The sequence below is a fragment of the Strongylocentrotus purpuratus genome, unplaced genomic scaffold, assembly GCF_000002235.5.
Source record: "Strongylocentrotus purpuratus isolate Spur 01 unplaced genomic scaffold, Spur_5.0 spur5_scaffold_11, whole genome shotgun sequence".
In the NCBI taxonomy this organism is placed as follows: Eukaryota; Metazoa; Echinodermata; class Echinoidea; order Camarodonta; family Strongylocentrotidae; genus Strongylocentrotus; species Strongylocentrotus purpuratus.
In genome coordinates this window covers 4,672,178-4,698,455 of record NW_022145596.1, presented here as the reverse complement: position 1 = coordinate 4,698,455, position 26,278 = coordinate 4,672,178, and the positions used below count along the sequence as shown (strand labels likewise).

At 35.4% G+C, this 26,278-nt stretch overlaps 2 protein-coding genes across 2 annotated transcripts; one reads left to right on the top strand and one right to left on the bottom strand.

The window, feature by feature from the left end:
- The first annotated feature begins 139 nt into the window (after positions 1–139).
- LOC594622 (transmembrane protein 144) lies at positions 140–8,506 on the top strand. The gene is made up of 9 exons (XM_030980435.1): positions 140–391; positions 1,338–1,460; positions 2,412–2,511; positions 3,386–3,466; positions 3,969–4,092; positions 5,117–5,217; positions 6,034–6,131; positions 7,631–7,848; positions 8,102–8,506. Exons 1-9 carry the CDS (start codon positions 283–285, stop codon positions 8,237–8,239), a joined length of 1,092 nt encoding a protein of 363 aa, XP_030836295.1. The 5' UTR covers positions 140–282; the 3' UTR covers positions 8,240–8,506.
- Positions 8,507–13,348: 4,842 nt separating this feature from the next.
- Positions 13,349–25,154, bottom strand: LOC105438697 (medium-chain acyl-CoA ligase ACSF2, mitochondrial). Its single transcript, XM_030980434.1, has 13 exons — positions 24,880–25,154; positions 23,979–24,438; positions 21,855–22,037; positions 20,999–21,117; positions 20,392–20,557; positions 19,537–19,632; positions 18,859–19,007; positions 18,288–18,456; positions 16,828–16,935; positions 16,335–16,486; positions 15,424–15,565; positions 14,378–14,488; positions 13,349–14,056 (listed from the first exon to the last, which is right to left on the bottom strand). The coding sequence occupies exons 1-13, from the start codon at positions 25,029–25,031 to the stop codon at positions 13,934–13,936; spliced, it is 2,130 nt and encodes a 709-aa protein (XP_030836294.1). The 5' UTR covers positions 25,032–25,154; the 3' UTR covers positions 13,349–13,933.
- Between the last annotated feature and the right edge of the window lie 1,124 nt (positions 25,155–26,278).

The following is a 26,278-nucleotide window of genomic DNA, read 5'->3' as shown; positions in this document are numbered from 1 at the left end:
CATATAAGTTTATGATATTCACTGGGATTCATATTTTGTCATTTTGGAAATGATAACAGATACCGTATATTGGTATTTTAGAGAGAAAATAATCGCAAGGTTCAATTTGATCTAATCATGTGACGTGATCAGCTGGACATTACTACCGAATGAAAATTTTCTTGAACATCAGCGCGCAGTCATAAACTTTCAACCAATGACCACCAGGCATCACATCGGAAAACTTAGTAAATCTAATTGCATTTATTGAAGAGATAAGACTTAATTCTACCGGCTGTAACGATGGGTTCTGGGATAAGCAGTAATACTGCAGGATTCATAGGGTCTGCAGTAGCGATTGTTGGATTTGGAAGCAACTTTGTACCTGTAAAACACGTAGAGACGGGAGATGGTAAGTTTCGTCGAGTTTCTTTCATAGAGTCGGACTTTGCTAGCTCCCAGCCGCGGGCCGGTGGGTCGCGTACGTGGTGCACCAATAAATGTGGGTGGATCAGGAATTTCAAAGAGTTAGACATAGATCTATTGGAGTATTGAAATCATGGGCGTAAATCATTACGTAATACCTATTCTTTAGAGGGGAATGAGAATATAATCAACAATTTTGTAACCTGACTTTTTAAGACTGATTATACATTTTAATAATCTCCAAATGCACATGCACTCTTTACTTTGAGTTTGATGACATATATATTTTGTGATTGCTATAATTGTATAGTAGAGTCTACTCCCATAGTATCACAAATTCTGTTCTCTGATGATCTCCTGACTCTCCTTTCTTGTGATTGATATTTTGCCTACATTATTTTATCTTCTTTGATTAGGGTGTCTGATCACGCCTGCAATTTTGTGTGCTAAAACCCTTCCCATAGAGATTGCAGGCATCCCTATCCAGTCTACGTGCATTGCACGCTCATGCAAAATTGGTCAATATTTTTATTACCAAATCGAGATTCAAAACTGTATCACTCTTGAGCTTGAAGGCGATGCACAACAAATGTGTTGTCATATGAAAGAGCAGGTTTTTCTCCCTATGCCCCGAAAGGCTTAACTCAGAACTCTAAAAATATCTTGATCAAAACAGCGATTTAAACATCATTTCCATCTAATCCATCGTACTTAATGTAATATAATGTTTTAGTAGTAATTCAAAGATAGTAAGATCTAAATCTCATTGACATAATTCCTAGCTAGATCTTTATTTACCAAGTCGCATTATACTCATTAACAAATAGTGAAGTACACGTACGATTTTTAATAACAGAAGCTGCAAATATGATTTTCATTGTGAATATAAAGTTTTTATTTTTACACAGAATTGATTTACATATAATTTGCAGGTGTGTTCTTCCAGTGGATAATGTGCTCAGGTATTTGGTTTGTTGGTCTCATGATCAATTTATTCCGCTACAGTCCAATCTTCTATCCTCTCTCCATGCTGGGTGGATTCCTCTGGGCTACAGGTCAGTGTCAATTTAGAGTACAGTGACATATAAGGTAAAGACCAGTTTTGGAAACGCCCCCCTCTCATAAAATGAAATGGTAGCTCTTATTACCAATCATGTGAAAGAATATGTTTTGACTGATACGTGATCATACAAATTTTGCCGAGAAGCCCTCTACTTATTGATATATTTGGTAAATTAGTCTATCTATTTGGACGTGATAGATATTATGCATGTGTCGCACACGTGTGCATAGTCCCATATACATCTTTCTGTGTACAGTGCTTGTAACTTTACCAAGGCTGGGCCAAATTTCTTATCATTTTGATGATTCCAGAACCTTGCAGTACACACCAATACTTTTATGCTAGATGATCAACCTTTTCTGATCGATTTCACAACGTTTCTTTCACAATGCAATCGCATGACTAGAACTGATCTTTATCTTTAATCATCAAGTAAAAAGTAGCAACATTATGTGGAACTGTGTAACAACTAGCTGTAAAAGCAATAAGTTTTTGTCTAGTGATCCCCAATATTATTTTTAAAAAGAGATACAATAAATCATTCAAAATATTGTCTTAATTTTTACAGCATATATTTGTAACCCCTACACTCAATACTGAAGCTCTTGATAGCGTACTAGTAAAAAGCTAGTATATTTTTGTTATAAAGAATTTCAATGTACTGTAATGAAATGTCTGTTTTAATAGAACCATTATGAAACAGGGATTAAGCAACTGGCGGTCGTTTCTCGAAACCGTCATAACTACAAGAACATTTTGACACTTTCGCTCAACTTGTCTGCTAAATGTTCTACAAAACCATCCTTACCAAGATGAACAACAACTTCCGCGACAAGTACTTCAAACCTGATGTAGTACAGTACATGTTTATGCCTATATGGCGTTTGTATGTCAAGTGATTTTGACCTAATACCTTAACTCATATGTTTTATCTACATTTCAGGAAACATAATGGTGGTGCCAATTTTGAAGACCATCGGACTGGGGCCAGGCTTACTGATCTGGGCATCAGTCAATATGATAGCTGGATGGGCCAGTGGACAGTAAGTTCATTGTCAAGTTATGCCTATGATGATCAGTAACTAGACTTTATAATATTACTCTTCACAGGAGCCTCATCTTGTACAAGCTTTGCTATTTATTTAGGCTCCTCTATTTTTTTAATTTGTTTTTTTATTGTCTTTCATATCTACACTCCTCCCAAAACACCTTTCTATTTAATGTACATTATACTTCATTGAAGCTTTCTACCTGTGTTGTTTTGTTACGCTACAGCTTGTGTGGATCTTAATTATGTTGTTATATGTAAATGTGGAACAAATAAATTTAAACTTCAAACTTTAACAAAAATACATGTTTTGGGGTAATTTTAAGAGAAAATGTGGGGGGGGGGGGGGTAAGAATTTCAAATCGTGCCAAAATACATGTGTTTCTATTAAAGTACAATAATTCTTAGAAATTTAAGGTCATTGTGACTTTGAAATGATAGATTGCACTCATACCCAAGTGCTATAGCCCTGTCTTGGTCATGCATGTGACTGGCATCAAATATTTCAATAAAACCAGCAGAAAATGTTTTTAAAAATTCAAATCATTTCATGTAAATGAATGTAGAACCTACATGAAATTGCATTTATATGTTATCTTTATCTGTCTGAATATATTTCAAAACGTCCCATCATTTTTGTAAAGCTCACTATTAAGTTCTCTTGTTATTAAGACTTTGTTGGAGGGGGGGGGGGGCAAAACATTGTACAATATGATGTACATATAACATGATTGTTCTTTGAGAAGAACTGTACCAGTTTGATTACAAAAAAATTCAGATAAATGCACTTCTATTAATTGATAGAAGGCAGAAATGCATATGTCTGTAACATTTATTATTTACCACATTTCTTTTGGTATTTCATATAGCTTTGGGTGGTTCGGCTTAAACAAAGATGTGTTAACACGACCGACTCTGAATTACATCGGATTTGCTTTGGCGTTTATGAGGTAAAAAAGATTGAATTTTGATCTAGTAGGAAATCCCCAATGGATCACCAAATGTTATAATATTATAGACCATATTATTTTGAATAGAAGGTATAGAATTTGTATGAATAGAATGTATTTATTAGACACCTTGTTTTGATGAAATGTGTTAGGCTGTAAAACTTCAATCCGATTTGATTGTAAATTAATTCAGAAATTGGTTTAAGATGAAATGCCAGGAATCTATTACTGTCAACATTGTAAAATGCTCCCCCTCTCTCTCTCTTTCTCTTTCTCTTCAAAATCTAAAATGTAATATAGGTCTACTCTATATTTAGACCTGTAATCCTGAGTTTGTCAATCATTCATTTCATCATTACGTGATTTGTTGAAAATTACATATAGGTTTTGCTTTAGTGAATAACTGAGACATGAGATTTGTGCTTGTGATTCAAAGCTTAGACAGATTTTTATCAAAAAAATGTCTCAATAGTTGATCGCTTGTACCTCTGGTTTGTTTCAGATTGGTGATATTTGTTTGGGTCAAGCCAGATCCAGTTGGTCTAAAACAAAAGAAACTGGGTTCATCGACCTCTGCAAGCTCATCTAATGACAACAATCCTTTACTTAATGATGATCAGCATGCAGTAAGTTTCTATCCATCTTTCTAGCTCCCTTAAACAAAAGAACAATGGTAACCATGTGTTTTTTTGTCCAAATTACCATCCACCATGGTAACCATGGTATCAAACAATGACTTTCATTGTTTGATGACCCTATGTTTATCATTGTTCGATACCATGGTCACCATGGTGGGTGGTAATTTGGAGAAAAAAAAACATGGTTACCATGGTTCTTTTTTAGAAGGGCTAGGTCCCATAGCTTCGAGGCCATTTGGCCAAGCGACATTGAAGTGGACTTTGAGACACAGCTTCTCCATAACTCCATGTCTTTAGCTATTCCATAGCCACTCAAACAACATTCCTGTTAACTGCTTGATGTTGTCAGTCCATGCCCTAGTTGACCTGCCCCTCTTTCTTCTCCCATTAGTTCCTTCTTGCAAGATGGTGTTTGCCAAGCTATTCTTCCATCCAGTTATATGCCCAAACTACTGTAGCTGTCTTCTATTCACAATTATGACGAGGTGATTGTGTGTCCCTATATAACTCCTCGTCATCCCTCTCACTTTCTTGTTGGACATGAGCAAAGTGTGGTGGATATACAGAAGCCTTAATTCTCATACAAATACATGGTTTATATTTATCTCTTAGCCAAAATCAGTGTTGGTTAAATGTTCCTCAATGGCAAATTTAAAGTACAAGAGCCATTACCTTATATGAAAATGAAGAATTGTTCAAAAACTGATACTCTTGACTTCTGTGACCTTTTCTGAGGTTTCCCTGGTATAGCAGGTGCTCATGAATTCAACTGTTCTTCTGATAATTGAAGTACAATAACTTGGGATACTGTAGTTTTCCTCATAAAACTATGTTTAAGATAAGTTTTTTTCTAAGATGTGCATAAATATTGAACCATGATACTTGGCTACCGTACTTGCAACTTAAAGCATTTTATCCATCTTTGTCATTTTCATGAGTATATAGCCTATTTCAATGCACATGTGTTTCAAACGATAGTTTGCCTATAATATAATCTTCGTTTTACCCTCAGGTAAATGTATCACAAGAAGGAAGCCATGAAGCGATCGATCAGCCATCATCCACAGATGCATCATGGGTAGACAATCTGTCTACTTTGCAGAAGAGAATAGTGTAGGTACAATTGAATATCTATAATTGACCAAACTTGAATTAAACAAATCTTTCATTGGTTGGTGTGATTATAAATTCCTGTTCAGATGTGATGCTGTGGTTAACTTTAAACTTTTTCCATATTGTAAATGAACAGTATACAGTATGCAATGTTGTTGTGGGTACAACATGTTCTGTGAAAGAAATTGACTGCAGTAGAATTTGTGTTGTAATTGTAATGCCACTTGTATACAATGGGCAGTTTCATAGTTTTTTTTCAGTTGTTCTTTATTGTCAGATTTGACTGTACTGTGTGACTAAAAAAATGTTTACACTCATATAATTGTCATTTATTTTAAAAATCAGCTATGAATGGAAGGTTATCATAACATGTTTTGGAAGAGTGTTGATCCTGAATCGATCAGTATCATTTTTGTGTATTATGTGTTCACGCTTGGATGAACAGGAGGCATTGTTTGTGAGAGTACAAAAATCGACTCGCGCAAAAGTATTAAAGTGAGAGAATGAATTTAATGTATCAAATGAGATGCATATTTGCATAAGCTTTTTGCAGAAGCAAAGTCACGCACACACGCGCACAAATGTTCTTTGATGTTTGATATGTGTGGCATGATTAATTTGTTTAAGGGATGTTTTTGGATCTGCAAAGACCGAATTAATACCCAAATCTCAAATAATTTGGGATAAAGCACTCTTTCATAAGTGTATAATAGTAATTAGCAATTTGCTAGGTGTAGACTTTTTTTTTTACTCACACTATATGTGTATTCTGCTTTAATCTCTAAAACCATATATATTTTATTTTGTTTCTTGCAGAGGCTGTGTGCTGTCGACAATATCTGGCGTTCTATATGGCTTCAACTTCATTCCATGTTTATGGATTCAGGATAACGTCAAAGGAGCCAGTCAAGAGGGTAAAAAGAATTGGTATTACCCATTTCCTTGGGCATAATGATGTTTAAGGTCGACACTATATGGGCTCCAAGATTCATTCATTAGTAAATTTGAAGTAAAGGTCACAATTTTTACAGCTCTAGCTAGCTGTGCCTACCTCACAGACAATTAGACTTTGATTATTTATTGCATTGCCTCACTATTTATAAAGGTAATTTCAAATTCACACTACAGAGCTCATTATTTATAAAGGTAATTTCAAATTCACACTACAGAGCTCATTCGAAACCTATATTTTATAACTTAAAGCTTCTCAATGTATTTGATATCTGTGAATATCATATTGCAGTCTTTATGTACTTGTGTCGAAATGAATCTTTACCATGTGCACTTCTAAAGTATTTTAATTTAAATTCGACCTTTCATGACTATGAAACTAGAAATGCATCAAATTTCCACTTACCTCAAATTAAAACAACTTTAATGAAAAAGTCAATATCTTTCGATGGTCCGAAAATTTGGAATTCCATTCCAATAAATATAAGAAATTGCAAAAGTCTTCAAACTTTTAAACGAAAATATAAAATGCATTTAATTGAATCCTACGTGCTATAACTCACCAGGCTCTTTACCCCCCCCCCCTTGTTTTCCCTCTTTTTGTCTTGCTTCCAATCGTACAACATTTAATTTACCTTTTATTTATATTATACTGAGGGATGGGCTCTAGCATAAGGACCACACTCCTTTTTAGCTCATCCCTTCACTCCCATTATGTTATGTTATTTTGTTGTTGTTGAATGTATGATATTTTATGTGTGATTATTCCTCATTTAATTGTATATGTTCTTGTATTTTTAATGATGAGTGTAAATAAACGAACTTGAACGAACTTGAACTTAAAGGCAAAAAATAGAACTGAATAAATACTGAGATTCAAACCCGAACAATGGGTTGATGAAAGGTGGGATTGCATGATTACTATAACCCTATCACTAACCTTAAAGGTTACCAAAGGTGCGAATGAAAGAATAATTAAAGAAAGAACCTTATGAATGAAAGAATCTTGGAGCCCATATAGTGTCGACCGATGTTTAACCTCTAGGCCTGTGGCTAAGAACTTAAACTAGATAGTTCTTTCATGAAGCGTCCATATTAGCTTAATTTGTTATGAGATATCTTAAGGAACAGAGTAATGTAATATTTCATCTAATATCAGTTCAAGATTTGTGTATTTTCAGGCCTACATTTTGGGGCACTGAAAAGGAAAAAAATATGCATTAATGCATTAATTTATATCAATTTTTGTGGATTCTCTGGGTATTTATCACAATATCCTAGAATTCTGCAAGGGAATTAACCATTATGAATATGCCTCCACCAAATTACCACATAAAGCGACACATAAAGCAACACAATTATTGTTGATAGGTTTAATCAAATTTGTTCAAAATAACATTTTCTTATGAATTCCAAATTAATTGATTTCAAGGTCTTTCACTGTCCTTTTTGTCCTTTCCAGGTTTAGACTATGTATTTGCCCATTTCTGTGGGATCTACGCTACTAGTACAGCCTACTTTCTCATCTACTCTGCCTACAAGCAGAACAAGCCCCAGTACTCTCAGAACCTTGTCCTACCTAGTCTAGTGTGTGGTGCTATGTGGGCGGTTGCTCAGGCAGGGTGGTTTGTTGCCAATACAAACCTCTCTGAATCTGTGGCGTTTCCTATCGTCACAACGGTAAGTAAAACATAAACAGCTCTTGAAGTGTACCAATCACTCAATACTCTATTCAAAATATAAGCTGTGTAATGTATACTTGTTTTTCCAGCTTTTAATAGTATTAGCGTATCTATTTATATGATAAAATATGTGATATGATCATATATTATATTACATTATTTTACAATACATTATATTATATCATATTATATTGTATTATATCCTATTATATTTATTACATTATATTATCCTGTAATTATCTCCATGCCAGGGTCCTTCTATCCTTGCTGGCCTGTGGAGCGTGTTCTATTTCCGAGAGATCCGTGGACTTAAGAACTACATCCTACTCGTCATTGCCTTTACTGTAGCTACGGCTGGAGTTGTATGTACCGCTTTCTCTAAAGTATAAAAGGTGCAAGCATCTCTCCCTGAGGTACTGCCATTGAATTGAAATTTCATTGTCATTAACTTTATGATATCAAATGGTGAAGGCGATGTAAAGATGTGTTTGTAACTCATAACTTTAAAAGAATCAATCAACTCTGCCATTGACTTGCATTTATTTTTTTTATTTTCTCAATTGATAAGAAAAAACACACATAAGGTTAACAACTAGATTAATTATACCCTTACCATTTAAAAAAAAATGAAAACGAAATGTGAAAAATTTATACATTCAAATTTTTGTTTTTTGCATGTGGCTTATGCTATGGTCACATTACCCAAAAGTAGCCTGCTCGGCCGCTGAGCGGCAAGTTTTTAACCAATTCTGCCCGGCGGCTGCCCGGCCACCGAGCGGCGGCCGCCCAGACACCGCTCGAGTTTAGGGCATCGCTCGCTCGGTCGCCGCTGAAGTTTTAGCGCGGAGTTAAAATTTGGGCGGCGCCTGCTCACTTTTCACTCGCCGCCCAAAATACGCTCGGTGCCTGGGCGGTCGCCGCCCGGGCACCGACCTTACCGCTGGGCGATGCCTACATTCCAGCAGCGACCGAGCAAGCTACTGATCGGTCGGTCGCTGCTCTGATTTGTGACCATAGCTACAATGAAAGCTTACATCAAGTATTCTTTAAAGGCACTAATTCAACCAGTCCACTTTTCATTTTTGAGTTATGAAAAAAGAAAGAATTTTTTTTACAAGGGGTATGAATAACTTAGTTGTTAACTTTATTATGTGTTCACCCAACAGTTAGGAGCACTTACCTCTACCATTGACTTGCAATATTTGTTTTTATTACCTCTGTGATGTCAAAAAGATAAGATTGTACATAGATATAGCTGTACTTAATCAAAACAGGACCAATCATCTCCACAAGCTTATTGAAGTACTGCCGTTGATATGATGCCATTCTCACTATTGCCTTTCTATCAGTATTAACTTACCGGTAGTAATTCTTATTTTTGATAATGTGAAATTATTTTGTGAGGAAAAGCCATAATGTGTTAACAAATTTTGTGCATGAATAATCTGAAATCTAGATATTGCAGCTGGTGTTAGTAAAGTGTGATCTTTATATTTTCCCATTATCTATAATTTTTACTTGAATCTGACTTTGTACATTTTTATAATTGTATGATACAGTTTCATTAAGCTGTTAACAAATATAAATACTGTATAGAAGTAGAACTTCTTATATAATTTCAATATGATTTACTGAAGTACATAATCATGTGAGTAGACTAGGGCGTCAAGTTCTTTAAAGGTACTATGTCCCTTTTGCAGCCAACCTCTAATGCTGTAGAACTTTGCAGGAATTTTGAATATGTCATGTATATCCTATCTGTGAAATTTAAACGTTAGCAGTGTCCTCATATTCAAATTATGCAAGGAAACCCGTTTACTTGCTAGACTTCACTGTCAGACACTATTGAGTGACTGACTGGCTTTTTTTCTTCTTCGGTAATAACATACATGAAAAGAGTTGTAAAGGTACATGAGCATTTGTATACATCAATGACCCACTTCTTGTGATGGCCAAGATTAAACCGATTGAATCTCTGTGCAGCATAAAACGTATGACCATTCGGTACAATTGTCTGAAAATCAAGACTATTACTTTTGGGCTCTATAGCCCTAAAGTCGATTTGACAACTAATAGTCGTTATTTTCCCACTTGAAGACATTTTCAAGCCCCACCTTTTTTAGGGAAGTTCTAAATTACTATTATCTTTCAAATGCAGTTGGAATTTAACTTTTTCATTTTTTGGGCCTGTAAATGGGACATAGTACCTTTAAATGATCATGTAAGTTTTCGAGGGGGGGGGGGGGTTGGATCCTTGCCTGTCTAACCCCTACTGTACTTCAGACTACCAAAACTAATTGGATAGCCATACACAAGCTATAGCTAGTTAGCTGCATTGTTTATATAGTAATTAAAATCACCCTTTTCCTATTCTAGAATATTGTACAGCAAAACATTGTATAGCAATATGGATGTTTGGGCATAATTGTTTTGAATGCAAAGGCCTAATGAAAAATAAGGGTCCACTTCTTAAGTGAAGGTTGTATCGTACAAAAAATGTAAAACTGGCAGGGCTCATCATGGGTGTCTGCTAGACTAACACTAAACATCAGTCAATTGACATCTTCAAAATCTGTTTTTTGATGTGGTGTTTATTACTATACTCATTTTTACAGGCGTACACTACTTTCAATATACAATGATTCTTTAAATGATGTTTCTCTATACAAGTGTTGTATGAAATTATCATAACTCAAAGTTGCTACCCTGGGTAAATAAAATGTTATTATATTATTATTATTATCACTATTATTATGTTATCATTATTATTATATTATTATTATTATTATTATTATATATTATATTATATTATTATTCTATTATTATTATTATATTATATATATTATATTATAACAGTAATTGAATAAAACAGAGAAAGATTGACTCAATAAGAAAGAAGGCAAAGCGTAGAAAATACAACTCCCCTTTTTATATAATATATACTGCAAATATATTTGTGGTAAATATAAAATATGTTTACCTCCAAACCAAGTACCTCCACTCTATCGTATAATATTTCAACTTGACTGTGGCCTGTGGCCATGGTAAAATTATACTCATATAGGAAAATTTGAATTTGTTAGTTCATATACTCTGTTACACCTGTATTCAATTGTGCAGTATTGTTGTGTGCATTCAGTTGTATTTAACTAGTGCAATAACATATTAAAGATGAAGTTGAGTTCTGGTCATGCAATTGCATGTGAAAGAAACGGTGTGGAATCGACCAGAAAAGGTTGATCATCTAGCATATAAGAATTTGTGTGTATTGCAAGGTTCTGGAATCATCAAAATGATAAGAAATTTGGCCAATTCTTGGTAAAGCTATGGTCACAAATTAGAGCAGCGACCGACCGATCAGTAGCCTGCTCGGTCGCTGCTGGAATTAGGCATCGCCCAGCAATTAGTTCGGTGCCCGGGCGGCGACCGCCCGGGCACCTAGCGTATTTTGGGCGGCGAGTGAAAAGTGGGCGGCCCCGCCCAAATTTTAACTCCGCGCTAAAACTTCAGCGGCGACCGAGCGAAGCCCTAACAACGAGCGGTGACTGGCCGGTCGCCGCTCGGTGGCCGGGCAGCCGCCGGGCAGCCGCCGGGCAGAATTGGTTAAAAACTCGCCGCTCGGCCGCCGAGCAGGCTACTTTTGGGTAATGTGACCATAGCATAAGGTTACAAACACTGTACACAGAAAGATGTATATGGGACTACATGAACATGTGGCATAAAAATCCTACCCTGGATTTTTACGATGTTACATGACATATTTAGATGTTCTTCCACACTTGCATAATAAGAATGATAACGCTCACAAATTATTTTTCACCTCTTCCCAGAACTCAACTTTCTCTTTAACATAATACACATACAGGTAGTCAGAAAATGACTTGCAAATGCCTTAAAATACAAGGCAAGTTTATGCTCAAGAGTTATGTGGTTATAAGAAAACTGTAGATTACTCCATCTTTCATGATACTATGTGTTTTTCATGTCTAAATACTTTTAAGACAGAGTTCTCAGGTCACTAAATGATTTTTGTAGCATGTAAACCCATGTATTATGGAATGTATGAATTTGAAGAGGATATATACATATATTATCACTATTGTTGTTGTCGTTGTCATTATTATCGTTATCAATTTATGTCGTTATTAGTATTATTCTGCAAAACAGGATCAACTGAATCTGTATATATTTTTCTTGAAAGACTTTGTTATAACAAAAAGCACCAGGTGTTTTCAGGTGCAACTTTATACTGTTAATGTCCAGGTGTCCTCCTCCTCCTCCTCCTCCACTTTCTTCTTCTTCTTCTTCTCAAAACAGCTTAAGCCTAAGCATATCCATAACAATATGGTGTATATTGCTTCAAACAACAAAGAATAAATCACTCAAAACCAATAATATGATAAGGATCAAAATTTTATGTAGGATTGTATTCAGTATTGTTGGTATGAAAATATAAGTATTTTTAATTATGTTTTATTATTTATCCTAATGACATAACTTTTATGTTGTTGATGGGTTGTCAGATGCCCCTTATTGGGGTCATTAAAAAAAAATATCTTGACTACAGCATAAACCATATGAAAATGATATGGATCTCAAGTATACTTAAGATAACAGATATATTCATTTATACACAAAAAACCACAACAGTAATAAAATAAGAACACCTTGCAAGTATCAAAAATATTTCCCTTTCAGTGATGCACAAACACAATTTAAAACATCATTCTTTACCCCCCTCCGTATGATGGGTCAACAGGGGTCAAATTTGCTGATTTTACGGTGACGACATAACATGTGGACCCAATCAGCTTGCCTACACAGCTGATGTGATGAGCCTGCTTTACTGCAAAGTTATTGTGAATACAGTGTGAGTCAAAAAAAGATTACACCTAGAAAATTGCTAATTATTTTGAAAATTATCTATGAACGGTAAATTATTATACATCATATGAAAGAGTGTTTTATCCCGAATCATTTAGTATAACTTTGTGTGGTATGTGTTCACGCTTGGATGAACAGGAGGATTTGTTTGCAAGAGGGCAAAAATCGACTTGCGCCAAAGTTACTCATGTGATGTTTGAATAAAACAACTGGGATTTGGGTATTAATTCGGTCTTTGCAGATCCAAATAACATCCCTAACAAAAGTAAAACCATGCCACACATATCAAATATTGAATATCAAATATCAACGAACATTTGTGCGTGTGTGTTTGTGTGTGTTTGCCTTAGCTCCTACAAACAGCATATGCAGTGCATTTCATTTGGTACATTCAATTCATTCTCTCAGTCCACTTTGGCGCAAGTCGATTTTGCACTCTCGCAAACAATAGATCCTGTTCATCCAAGCATGAACACATACAATACACAAATGATACCAAATGATTTGGGATAAAACACTCTTTCATGAGATGTATACTAATTTACTGTTTATTGATGATTCTTAAAATAATTAGCAATTTTCAAGGTGTTAACTTTTTTTTGACTCACTCGGTATGCCTACTACACTTGAGATGATGTCATCAAATCGATATAAAATTTTTAGCTTTCTTTTATGTCGACAACTTCCCATTTTCAAAGAGGCGATACTCCTCTAACATACAATAAAATAACATATAATTGATATTATTGTAATCTATGGCTTATAAGCTTTCTGTTGATATATTATTCACCTATTCAAATTTTCACTTCTGACAGTGTCTTTAAAATGGAAGATTCCTTGATGTGTTTTCAACAACAAAAAGCAGAAGTTAGTTTAGAATGTAAGATGATATTGAATAGAAGACACAATAAAAAGGAAGAGATTTTGTACATGTATCTGTAAAATATACATGTATATATTGAGATCAAAAGTCCCAAGTAGAGTAATTAAGACCAATTTGACAATTCAGAATTTCACTTGCCTGAGGAACAACAAGGTACTTAGCTAATGGGTTTACTAGATTAACAACAAGTAAATATCATTACAATAGCTATAGAATAATCCTATAGCTTATCATAGTGAGATGTTTGTGGCAGTATCTGGGCAGTTGAGTGAATGAAAGGAATCTTGAGGCCTTTGGTGTTAAAGTTGATATTATCTCATTTCAATTGTTCACTGATGGTTTCCTGAAGCTTGAACTTCTGTACCTTGCCGCTGACCGTCATAGGGAAGGCCTCCGCCTCCATGAAGATGACGTGTTTTGGGATCTTATAGTGAGAAATCTGGACAGAGTACAAGAAGATGTTATCAATTTCCATACAGTTTGGCATAATAATAAATATGGTAATAATAATACTAGCAATAATAATGATCATAATTATCTGTTGATACCTGAACTGGCTATTGTTCGCTATTCAGAAAACTCCAATATTACCACCATTCTTTTAAGCTACTGATTTCAGTGCTCATAGCATTCAAGGAGTTCCTTCCTACCAGTACCAGTATAACACCTGGGTGGAGAGTGGCAAATGTAGATTAATGTGAATAAGGGTTAACTCCCTTCTACATGTAGCTCTTAACAAAACTATTGGAATGAGACTCACTTCTCCCTGACAGTACTCTTTGATGTCTTCTTCTGTGAGGTCCTCTCCTGCCTTTACTCGGATGCAAGCCACCACCTTCTCACCTAGTCTATCATCAGGTATACCAATCACCTATGAAGAATTAGAGAGAGAAAGAGGGAGGGAGAGAGAGAGAGAGAGAGAGGAGAGGGAGGGAGAGAGAGATGAGGTAGAGAAGGGGAGGAGAGGGAGGGAGAGAGAGAGGAGATGGAGAGAGAGAGCAACTTTCTTGTTTAACTTGAGCAGTCTTTATATACAGGTTTCATTGTATTTTTTTCTCCCTATGCTGTTTCAATATGTGATATACTGAACATTACATGTGATATGACCTGTGACCTCGATGACGTTTAAAAGACATTCCTCACAACATGGCACCTTAACCTACTGTAGACCTATGTTATTTGATTGGAGGATTGTTGGTCACATGAAATTCAATAGATGTACTATTGCACAGCATTTTTGGTACTTTTTGCCGTAGTACTATATTCAACGAGCGTGCAATTTTTGGTTATATGCAGACTGCATACCTCTCTGCCCTACCCATTGTTATATCAGCTGCAGGCATCTGACATGAAGTCAACCTGAATGTAATCAAGAAGGCCTGACTCCAACTTTAATTTATCTTTAGGGAGCAAAGCATAATTTGTTGAAAGATTAACGTTCTATTAGATCTACTTCGATGTTGTATAAAACAAATAATGTGTTTTTCATACGTTCAATATTGAACTCATAAGCATTCATTATTTGTATACTAGTCTTCTACAGAGTATGACTGAGAGAGTTGGAAATGACATTGAAACATGGTGGCATGCAGCGGTGGGATATGTACGTCTGTCAACCAGTTCATTTCTACATGTATTTATTTATTCCCACAAACATAAACTCACATGAACATCTTCTACTTTGGGATGTGTATAGATGTACTTCTCTATCTCCACAGGGTAGATGTTCCTGCTTCCCGTGCTGAGTCGACTGTCAACCAGTTCATTTCTACAGGTATTTATTCATTCCCACAAACATAAACTCACATGTACATCTTCTACTTTGGGATGTGTATAGATGTACTTCTCTATCTCCACAGGGTAGATGTTCCTGCCTCCCATGATGATGAGTTCCTTGAACCGACCAATGATGCGGCAGTACCCATCTTCATCCATAGTTGCCATGTCCCTGGAGAAAAAAGGAAAATAAGATAAATGATGATAATGAATGTAAAACCATGTCATTGTAGTACAGTGAAACCTGCTTTAATTTTGCAACCATCTGTATAGAGAGACCACCTGTCTTGTCTATAAAGACCACACTTTCTGCTTCCGATGAATAGTGTTTGTCACTGACAGGTGTAATACAAACCTGTACATAAAATACCACTGCCCATCTTTAAAAATCAACTTTAAGAGCTCAAGTTTAATTCAACTGATGTAACACCCCATGATACTATTTACAAGAGTTGCAGATAATAAGGAGGATTTCTAAATTTTCCTTGTCATCTAGGACTTCTGTCACCTTTTCTATCATTATCAGAACCCAGTCTGAGCTTGATTTTCGAGGGTGTAAGTTCATCTTTTCAATTTAGTTTTCTATTTTTTAGTTTTCTTTAAGGGGGGGGGGGGGTCTTTATTGTAAGCTCTGATGAGTGCAAGATGAGTGTTGATATATCTTTATTCAAAGCTCTATTCTCAAAATTGTAATCACTAAAAAAACTTAAAGCCTATCTGCACTAGTTTGGCCAGGAGGGATTAGACCTTCATGCCTGGCTGCTGACAGGTGCTTATCTTATCAAATCAGCTCTCAACAGAAGAAAAAGGGGATTATATGGGGGACCAACTGGGACCGCTTAGGCATTGTTTGCTTTATAGAGGGCGCAAGTAGCTACAAGTAGTGCAGTCCCGCTTAATATGAATAATATATAATAACAAATAATATGGGAATGAATTACCCTGTATGGTACCACTTTGTAGCATCAATACTGGCCTTGGTTGCCTCTTCGTTCTCCCAGTAACCAATCATGTTAGCGTAACCACGGACACAGAGCTCACCCGGTACATCGACAGGGACAATTTGACCAGTTTCAGGGTCTATTACCTTGCCCTAAAGAGGGATGATAAGTAAATGGATAGAAAGCTGGATTAGAGAGTGTGAAATACATGTTAATTGTTGAAAAGAGGAAGAGAGAGAGGGGAGGGGGGGGGGGGGGGGGGGGGGGAGAGAGAGGGGGAGCTAGTGGTATAGGCAGATTAGTGAGAGGATAAAGAGAGTATACATGGAAACAAGGTGAGACATTTATTGAGAGAGAAAGAGAGATAGAAGAGAGATAGAAGAGAGATAGAAGAGAGAAAGAGACAGGTATTGACAGGCTGAGACAGAGATAGAGAGAGAGAAAGAGAGAGAGGGGGGGGGGGGAGGGGGAGCAAAACATGGTGAGAACATACCTCCATATGCTGGCAGAGTCTTCCAATAGTGTTGAATTGTTTATCTTGTGGGTCCTCCTCATCAACGATAGCAATCATTGGTCCAGCTTCCGTCATACCAAAACCAACCTGTAAACATCAATCTTTATTCAGTTCAAATTCAAATTTTATTAATTAAAATCTAAACAAATAGGATCTTTTTTATCTTTTAAAAATAACATTTTTATCAATATGATAACAAGGCAACTGGAGGATATGCATGGGAGGGGGGGGGGGGGGGGGGGTGGGTAGACCTCAACTCAAAATTTCTAATAGCAATTACATGAGTATATTTAATAGGCATTATTAGCATTTTTAGGCAAATGCTTAAATTTTACAAGACATGCTCTGACAACAATTGCTTTATAGTCAATTTCCCTCACCAACCAAATTCCTACATGTATATGTATATTCCATTAGATTGGAACACTTGAGGATTTGTCCTGCCTAAATTATCAATGATATGAATTCGAATATGTAAAAAATCAAAGGAGAGATGAATTTTTTCTTTTGGAAAATACATTAAAGGAGACTGTTGTTTCTATTCCTGACAAAGTTTAGATTTTCATCATTCTTGGTGATGATAATGATGATGCTGATGATACATGTATATGTTTAGATTGGGACACTTGAGGATTTGTCCGGCCTTAATTATCGGGGATATGAATTCAGAATATGAGAAAAATCAAAGGAGAAATGAATGTTTTTCATTAGAAAGTACACTAACATGAGACTGTTGGTTCCATTCCTTTCAAACTTTAAATTTTCATCATTCTAGTTAGTGACGATGATGAGATGCTGCTGATGATGAGAATGATAAATGATGATGATGATGACGATGATGATGATGATGATGATGATGATGATGATGATGATGATGATGATGATGATGATGGCGATAAATGATGATAATGATGATAGTGACAATCATGATGATTATAGTTTTGATCATGACAATGCCGGTGACAGCAGACAATGATGATAATGATGATGATGAGGATGATGATGAAGATGATGATAATGATGATGATGATGATAATGATGATGATGATGATGATGATGGTGATGATGGTGATGATGATGGAGAGGATGATGATGATGGAGAGGTTAATGATAATGATTAAGAAAACCACAGTTACACCAAACGATGATGATGATAATGATTAAGAAAACCACAGTTACACCAAACGATGATGATGATAATGATTAAGAAAACCACAGTTATACCGAACGATTATGATGATAATGATTAAGAAAACCACAGTTACACCCAACGATGATGATGATTATGGTGAAGATCATGATGATGATTATGATGAAGATCATGATTATGAGGGCAACAACAAAAAATGATAATTATTAGGATGATAATGTTGATAGCTAGGGAATGATAGCAGTAACAACAAACGATTATGTTGTTCATGATGATGATTGATACCTACAGCAACATATTTCATGCCCATGCCCTTGGTCATTTGTCTGATTATTTCCGGAGAGACTGGTGCTCCTCCTATGATACCACTATGGACGCTGCTCATATCTGTGTCTTTAAAAGTCGGCTGGCTCATCAGATCAATGAACATGGTGGGTGTGCCGTAGACAAATGTGCATCTAGTACGTGCAACACATAGAGAAAAATATCAGGACAGGTTTGATGTCGCCCAGTCATTGAATTGAATTTCATTGAAATGGTATTGAAATTAACATCATTATAACTTGTATATAATCTAGCTATTTGGTAAAGTATGCTTGTACAGAGAAACCTGTATCGATTAAAAGACTGTTCCAGTGAAACAAGAAAAGTGGTTTCAGAGGATGAAATGCAAACTAACAAGGTAAATAATTAGGGGGAGGGGTGGACGTAAGAGGAGTTTGTGGCGTCATGTTCCCACCCCTCCCCCTTTTTTCCTTCTCTTTTGGTATCATTTGATTGAGGGCCGGGGGGGGGGGGGAGGTGCCCCTTGTGACCCCCTGTAGCTACACCACTACTATTTTGTACATGTCCGTCCATACCTCTCATCCTGGATGGCTTTGAGGGTAGCTACGGGCTCATATCCAGAGGTGGGGTAGACGTTGGTTACTCCGTGGGTGATACCGACAAGTGGCCCTCCAATACAAGCAAAGATGTGGTAGAGGGGTATAGGTAGACACATTATATGCTCCTGAATAAAAAACAAAAGAAAATGGAACAAATGAAAAAGAATGTGGATTCATTTTCAGGCTTGATTCTTGCAGCAGCATCTTGAAAACTTGATAATGCTTTGTTGAAGAAATTCTGATGAAAGCAAGTACCGGTAAGATTATTTTTGGGGGTCAGAAGTCAATAAATTTGTGGGACTTGTATTTTATGTTGTTTTCATGCAATTTTTAGGCAAATACATTACCGGTATAGTCATTCTTATGTAACACAAAACTGGCCATAATACATGTAGTAAGTGATTCTCAACAGACCTTTTGTCAACTATGATATGTGTATTCTCCTACTTAACTGCCTAATTAAGATATTAAACTTTATTCTCATATTGCAAATTATTTAATACCACTAAAGCCTTATGGTAACCAACTCCTTTATGGTAGTCAGTTTCCCACCATACCATCTCGATCAAGTCGCTGCCTTTTACAAACCCTTATGGTAGCCAAATCTTTTTTAATACTGTTTTATGGAATCAACATTGTTTCTACTGTACATACTGCCTTATCATAGCCAACTCTACAGCCGATGTGGTAGCCATTGTTAACAATTCTGTGGTGAGTCATAGTCGCTCCTTTTGGATTTCCAGTGGTACCCTGTAAGAAAAAAGATTTAATTAATTAGATTTAATTACTAATTATATATTACATATTGCCATATTGTTGGCTTAAATTTTTAATTTTTTTAAATTGGTTCACTGAATGACGCAGATGGTATTGATAAACTTTTTGATTTTGATATATCTGAAAAACAAAGGCAATTCGTCACAATAGTGAGAAATACACTTCCATTATGTTTTTGAAAATGATAAATTCCATACAGACTGATTCCATTTTTAAAGAAAGTAGAATTTGAATCTGACTTGAAATGACATTCCAACCTTTCTCACTTTAATATCAGAGGATATATGGTACGTGAAAGCTTGAACAAAGTTGAACAAATAAAAGAAATGTACATGTATCTGTGCTTCCACATTTGGGATTACAGAATGTACATGAATCCATTGAAATAATAATAATGATCATAATCTGGATTGATATAGCGCTTAATACAACATACTGTCTTTAACTGCTTAATAGATATTATTACCCTATGACACATCTACTTTGGTAAGTTGGTAATTCAAATGAGATTGGGTACAACTCTCCTGTTTGTTGTACATTCAAATACATACTGTATCAAATTATTCTAGTCCTCTCCTCAGAATCCTCTTTATTATTTGTCCAATCTCCATCAAACTTTTACCTTTATTATTACTAATTTTCATGCTTATTACTAGCAAACATGCTATACAGTTGAATATTCTAGTTAGTAAAACTGAAAATCATTAAAAATCCTAAATCTAGTATACTTACAGAGGTGAACATAATGGCGACTGGATCATCAAACTGCACCGTCTTTGCATAGCCCTCAACCATGAGCTTGTGCTCAATGTTTCCCATGTCAATGACATCATCAAACATATGGGCACCAGGGAAATCCCCTTTTCCCAGCATGATGATAGATTCTAGCATTGGTAATCTGTTTTTTAAGATGATAAAAATATCATAAAAAAGAATTGGATAACGGAATAAAGAATTGATTGAATTATACTGAAAATAAATATAATTTGGACCTACACATATTACAAAAAAATATATATTTGAATCAATCATTATGAAGTATTAAACCTTTGTAATAAATATCTTAATCAAAAGAATTATTAAATCTGATACAAGGCCTTACTGCCCCTAAAAAACACCATCTCATCTGATTTCATTCTTCGTATAATTCTTCGTAGCTAGGAGCTTGACAAAGTAATATGTGACTGAATTTTTATGTTGATAGAAAGCACTTTTTATTTCCATTACATGATAGTAAGTTTTTGTTGTCACTAAACCTTTGGCAACTGCTTTTATCTTTATAATGAAATAAAAACAAACTAAATTGTGATACATGGAGTACAAATTGCTTTCACAATACTTTTCACTTCTTAGTCTGCCTGGGGCTGAGGTTGCCAGTTCAGGACACACAGTGGAAAGCATCTCATAATAATTCTGGGTCTTGAAGTTCTGAGCCGAGACTATTGCCTTCACACCAGCCTAGGAGGTATAATTGATAAAGCATATGGTTCACACAGTTAAATCTTGTCTATGGTATTAAACACCAATGGGTTTGTATCCCACCGCCGCCATCCCATCAATGTTACATCACAGGGCTCATATTAAAAAAGGCCTAGGCCCTATTTCAATTCAGTGTGTGGATTAAGCCAGTATTTTACTCAGCATTTTAATTGGTTATGTCTTAATTAACTCATATTTAGATTACATCTTAGCATTTTACTTTTAAGCAGACTTTAAGGTAAATGACTTACCTTGTACTGATAATTATGCATTGTGATGTCACATGTGAAATAAACACATCGCATTATGCGTGCTAATACTACAGTGCCCAGATTATGACTGCATATGGAAACCATGCCTACCAATTGGCATCCAAAATAATTGGCTTCAGTCTGCTAGGTAGCTGTCTTAAATTTAGGGTAAACTGAATACTTAGCCAAAAGCTTGAACTGAATACCAAAGTTGGCTAAGCATTTTATCTAAGCCGAACACTAAGTAAAATACTCATATTTCCAACACAATCATTGAAATGAATACCGGCTCTGGTCAGACCTTCACCCATAATAACGATAAGTTTTGAGTATATCCATGTATAATGTACTGATAACAATCCCCAAAGTGTTTAGACTTCACCACCAAAATTGTTGTCAAATTGTAATAAAGGCTATTATTTGAAGGGTCGTCAATTGGGAAGTCGGCCCTCACATAAAACTCACCTTTTGTAAAGTGTAGTACAGCTCATTGGGTCTATAGGCTAGGTTGATGGTGACCAGAATAGCCCCAATCCTAGCAGCAGCAAACTGAGTCAGAACCCACTCTGAGGTGTTGGAATCCCATATCCCTATCCGGTCTCCTTTCTTCAGACCAATGGCCAAGAATCCAGCGGCCAAACGGTCAACCTGAAATGAAGTGCGTTTGATTGGATTTGATTGAAATTAATTTAATCAATTCTATTCAATCACATTAATTTTGTCTCATCTCATTGATTTGATTTGATTTGATTTGATAAGATATGATAAGAGTTTTATTCAACAATATTCAGATATTCAATATTACAGCTTACTACCTGATTCATCTTGAATATAAAGATTACAAAATACATTCATAGAAAGATTATATGTAATAATAATAATAATAATAATACTTAGTTTTTATATAGCTCTTATTAGAATCACTAAGCGCTTCCAAACTTGGAGATTATTACCCCGGCTTTAGCTGTGCTGCCATTGCGGCGCTCTAGCATTTCAAAATAGATAAATGAACAGAGTTCTCCAAAATCATCATGAGAAGATAATAGTGTCATAGTTGAAGCAGCGAAATTGGAATTTGAGAGTACATATTTTGTGGTGATCCTACACTGCCAGATGAATTTACTTTGATAAACTTAATTCTAATTGCTAGAAGGCATATTGCATTAAGTATTGATAGAAAAATCAGGTACCGGTAGTGTCTTCTTGATTGTTATTGTTTTAAGTTTACAGGTTTATTATGATCATATTCTTTTTCATTCGTCAAACTGTTAAAGGGAAAATAATGAAGTTCTGTTACATAACCATGTATGTTTGAATGCAGTCGACTCAGGCAATACAATGATTAAACAGTAAAACTGTACAGAGTGCACGGAATACAACATTGGTACAAGAAAGCTAATTGGTTGGATGGCAAGTACATGGAGAATAATGTAAATGTAATACAAATTTCACAGATTTGATTTCTTTGTTTTGTAGACTAATAATGATGATAAAATTATATAAATTCATAAAGTGCAGAAACCACAAAACATAATCTACTGCACTGCACAAGTACCCGATGTGCTATTTATGGTAGCATTCTTGTATTTTGGTCAGATATTATTTACTCAAGGAAGGAAAGACATAAAATGGGATATTTTTGTCTTTCGAGTAAACTATGGTAGCATGTTCTGTATTTTGAAAAGATAATACTTTATCAGTTTTCAAAGGTTTCGTTTCGTATCTCCTTTGCATAAATGATTTATGGCAGCATGCTTTGTAATTTGATAAGACATTTAAATTTTCAATGACCTGAAATGGTCTATTTTGTCATTGTGTGTAAAACAACATAACTAAGTAAGATGCTATTTGCATAAGATATGAAATGTGTATCTTTCCCTCTTGTGTGTGGTATTTTTAGAAGATATTATTTACTTAAGGAAGCAAAGTAATGCAATGATATATTTTTGTCTTCTGAGTAAACTCTGTACCGTCTTTTTTTGTCAAGTGCATGTGTAAACAATTTTAAGTAGGATACTATTTTCATAAGACATTTCTTTATCAAAGATTTGAAATAGTCTATTACTAATGCTGGCATCCTGCAGTTTCTTTTTATGGGTGCATGTTTTGGATTTTGCTACTCTAAAACTTGTACTTTATGGTTAAACAGTTTATTGGGATTAAACAGACAAGCCTATTTGAATAATCAATTGAGAAATTTTTTAATTGGGAATTCCCATGAAAATACAAAAGATAATTGGTTTGAAAAGAACATATACTCATGTACAACATTTGTAACTGTATGTTATCTTAATTCCTGCGATCCAAAAATACTGTAAGAGTGCTCATTTTTCTTTATTCATACTATATATTGACATATGATTAGTCATCTTAATTACTCTTAAAGCTTTCCTCTAATTGTAAAACTTAATCATATACTTCTTACCAAGTAGATTTGTGATAATATAATTCTTGTTTCTACTTGTCAATGCTGTTACATATTTAAATAAACCTCAGCCTGTCATACCTGAAGGCTTATAAGTACATTTATAAATATATACCGGTATACATACCTTTGGTATTGACAGAATTAAAGAATCTTTTACGAACCTGTTCTCTGAACTGGCTAAAGGTCCAACGAACTCCTTCCTCCACAAAGACGAAAGCATCGTGGTCAGGTTTCTTTTCTGCCATGTCATCCATGCATTGGCCCAGAGTCTTGCCCATGAGGGGTGGTTCTAAGCTCCCCTGAACATAGCTCATGGTGTACTTGGGGGTACCATCTGGTGCCCCTCTTGCTCCTGATGATGATAATGATGATGATGAGGTGGTAGAAAAGAAACGTGATGTTGATGAGGAAGAGGATAATGATGGAGAAGATAAAATGGAAGAAGAAGAAATTGAAGAAGCATTGGAAAGAAATGATTGGCTACCGAACATAGAATGAAAGTATCCCTGATCTTGGAACCTCTTTTGGTATGTTGGTGATGTTTGGGAGGCTAAAGACCTTGATGTGTGATAGCTGAGAGGGGCGTGGTATTGGTTTGATGGCTTGGAAGAGGTCTGTGATCTGCAAACAGAGATTCAAAGAGAAAATCATTAGATATAGTATAGATCAAAATTGTGGAAAATGATGCTTACTGGTACATGTAACATATATCTGTAGCTAAGAAACTGAACCAGACTTTGAGAAAAGGTTAATGATTATAACGACAATAATGATAATAGTTAATATTATTAAAAATAATGATGATGATGATGATGATGATGATGATGATGATGATGATGATGATGATGATGATGATGATGATGATGATGATGATGATGATGATGATGATGATGATGATGATGATGATGATGATGATGATGATGATGATGATAATAATAATAATAATAATAATAATGATAATAATGATAATATATAATAACGATATAATATGGGACATAGGACTGAAATAATTATTTGAATCAGGTCCTCTCAGTATATAGAAATGAAGAAACATATAGTTACCCTCTCATCATAAGGTTTAACTCGGTGATATTCCTTTGCCTGTTGACACCCACCATGTAAGAACGGATGCTATACAACATTGCTAGCTGACTCTGAAGACGTCCGCTGCCCAGGGTTGGACAGCGTAGGCCTGGCTTCAACATGGCTGGCATATTGCTAATGCAGATATGGCAACCAGAAACGCATCTAACACTTCTCAACTGTATCAACGGACTGTTCTTAACTCACTGCAGAAGCATTTTCAGCTACCGGTACTATATCATCACCAAAAGGACTAGGTACTAGGCAACACAAACTGATTTGAGTAAATAAGCACTGTTGGCCGGATGCCATATACATGTACTGTAGTTTGTTGACAGGATACTAGTATAGCATTTCACAATGTCACTGGCTCACATCTGAGACGAAAAACAAATTTGCTTTTCCTATACTTTGCCCTCAAGATAATAGGGACAGATCAAGCAAGAGCGCGATCCCAGTGTGAGGCTTTGACCTTTATGTAGGCCAGGGGTAGACTTTCAGACACATGCAAGAAGTTCTCCTTGGTTTATGTTAATACAGTCTTGTCAATACCGTATGTTATAACTGGGTCAGCATGAATTTAAACAAGCCCTGTAATTGACCTTTAGGGTTTATTTTTTGGTAAGTTTTTTTATTGGGTAATATGTGATCAAATCAAACATATTACATATGTACATGGATCACAGATTTTAATGTCTAAGCTGCAGGAAGCCAATTTTCGTATTGACCTCTTCCTTGCAGTTAGTGCTTGACACTTTGCTCCACAATTGCCCATTAAAGTTGGAATAAATTTACTTTACCTCTTTCCCTGAAATGATTGTGACAGTATGATTTATTCTTGATAGTTAAAGTTTATATCTTCTAAGAACTTTCTTGATCAATATACAAGAGTCATAGAGATCGATCAATAAAATTCTGGGAAGAAAGAAACTTTGTTTATCAATAATTAATCATACTGTCACAATCATGTCATGAAAAGAGATAAAGAATATATATATTACAACTTCATGGGCAACAGGGAAGTATAAGGGCTGCTTTAATTAAAAACAAAACAAAATTTAAAAATTAGTTGAGCAAAAAATACAGGTAGGAATCCATTCCTTGTAACAAAATAAATGGGCCTTTAGATATTTCTTGTATATATGCATCCTTATTTTCTCTCATCCATTTGTTTTGGATGAAGATAGATGCATGGTATATGAACAATTCACTCAGATGTAAGATAATTTGGGGGTTTATTATATAATATTGAATGGCCTAGAGTTGAGAGGGATCAGTACAAGGGTATATCCCACAAGATGATGAGCATATATTTAACGAGTCGGCATAAGGAGTGAAATATACTCAAAGTGAGTGGGATGTACCATTGTATCTCACA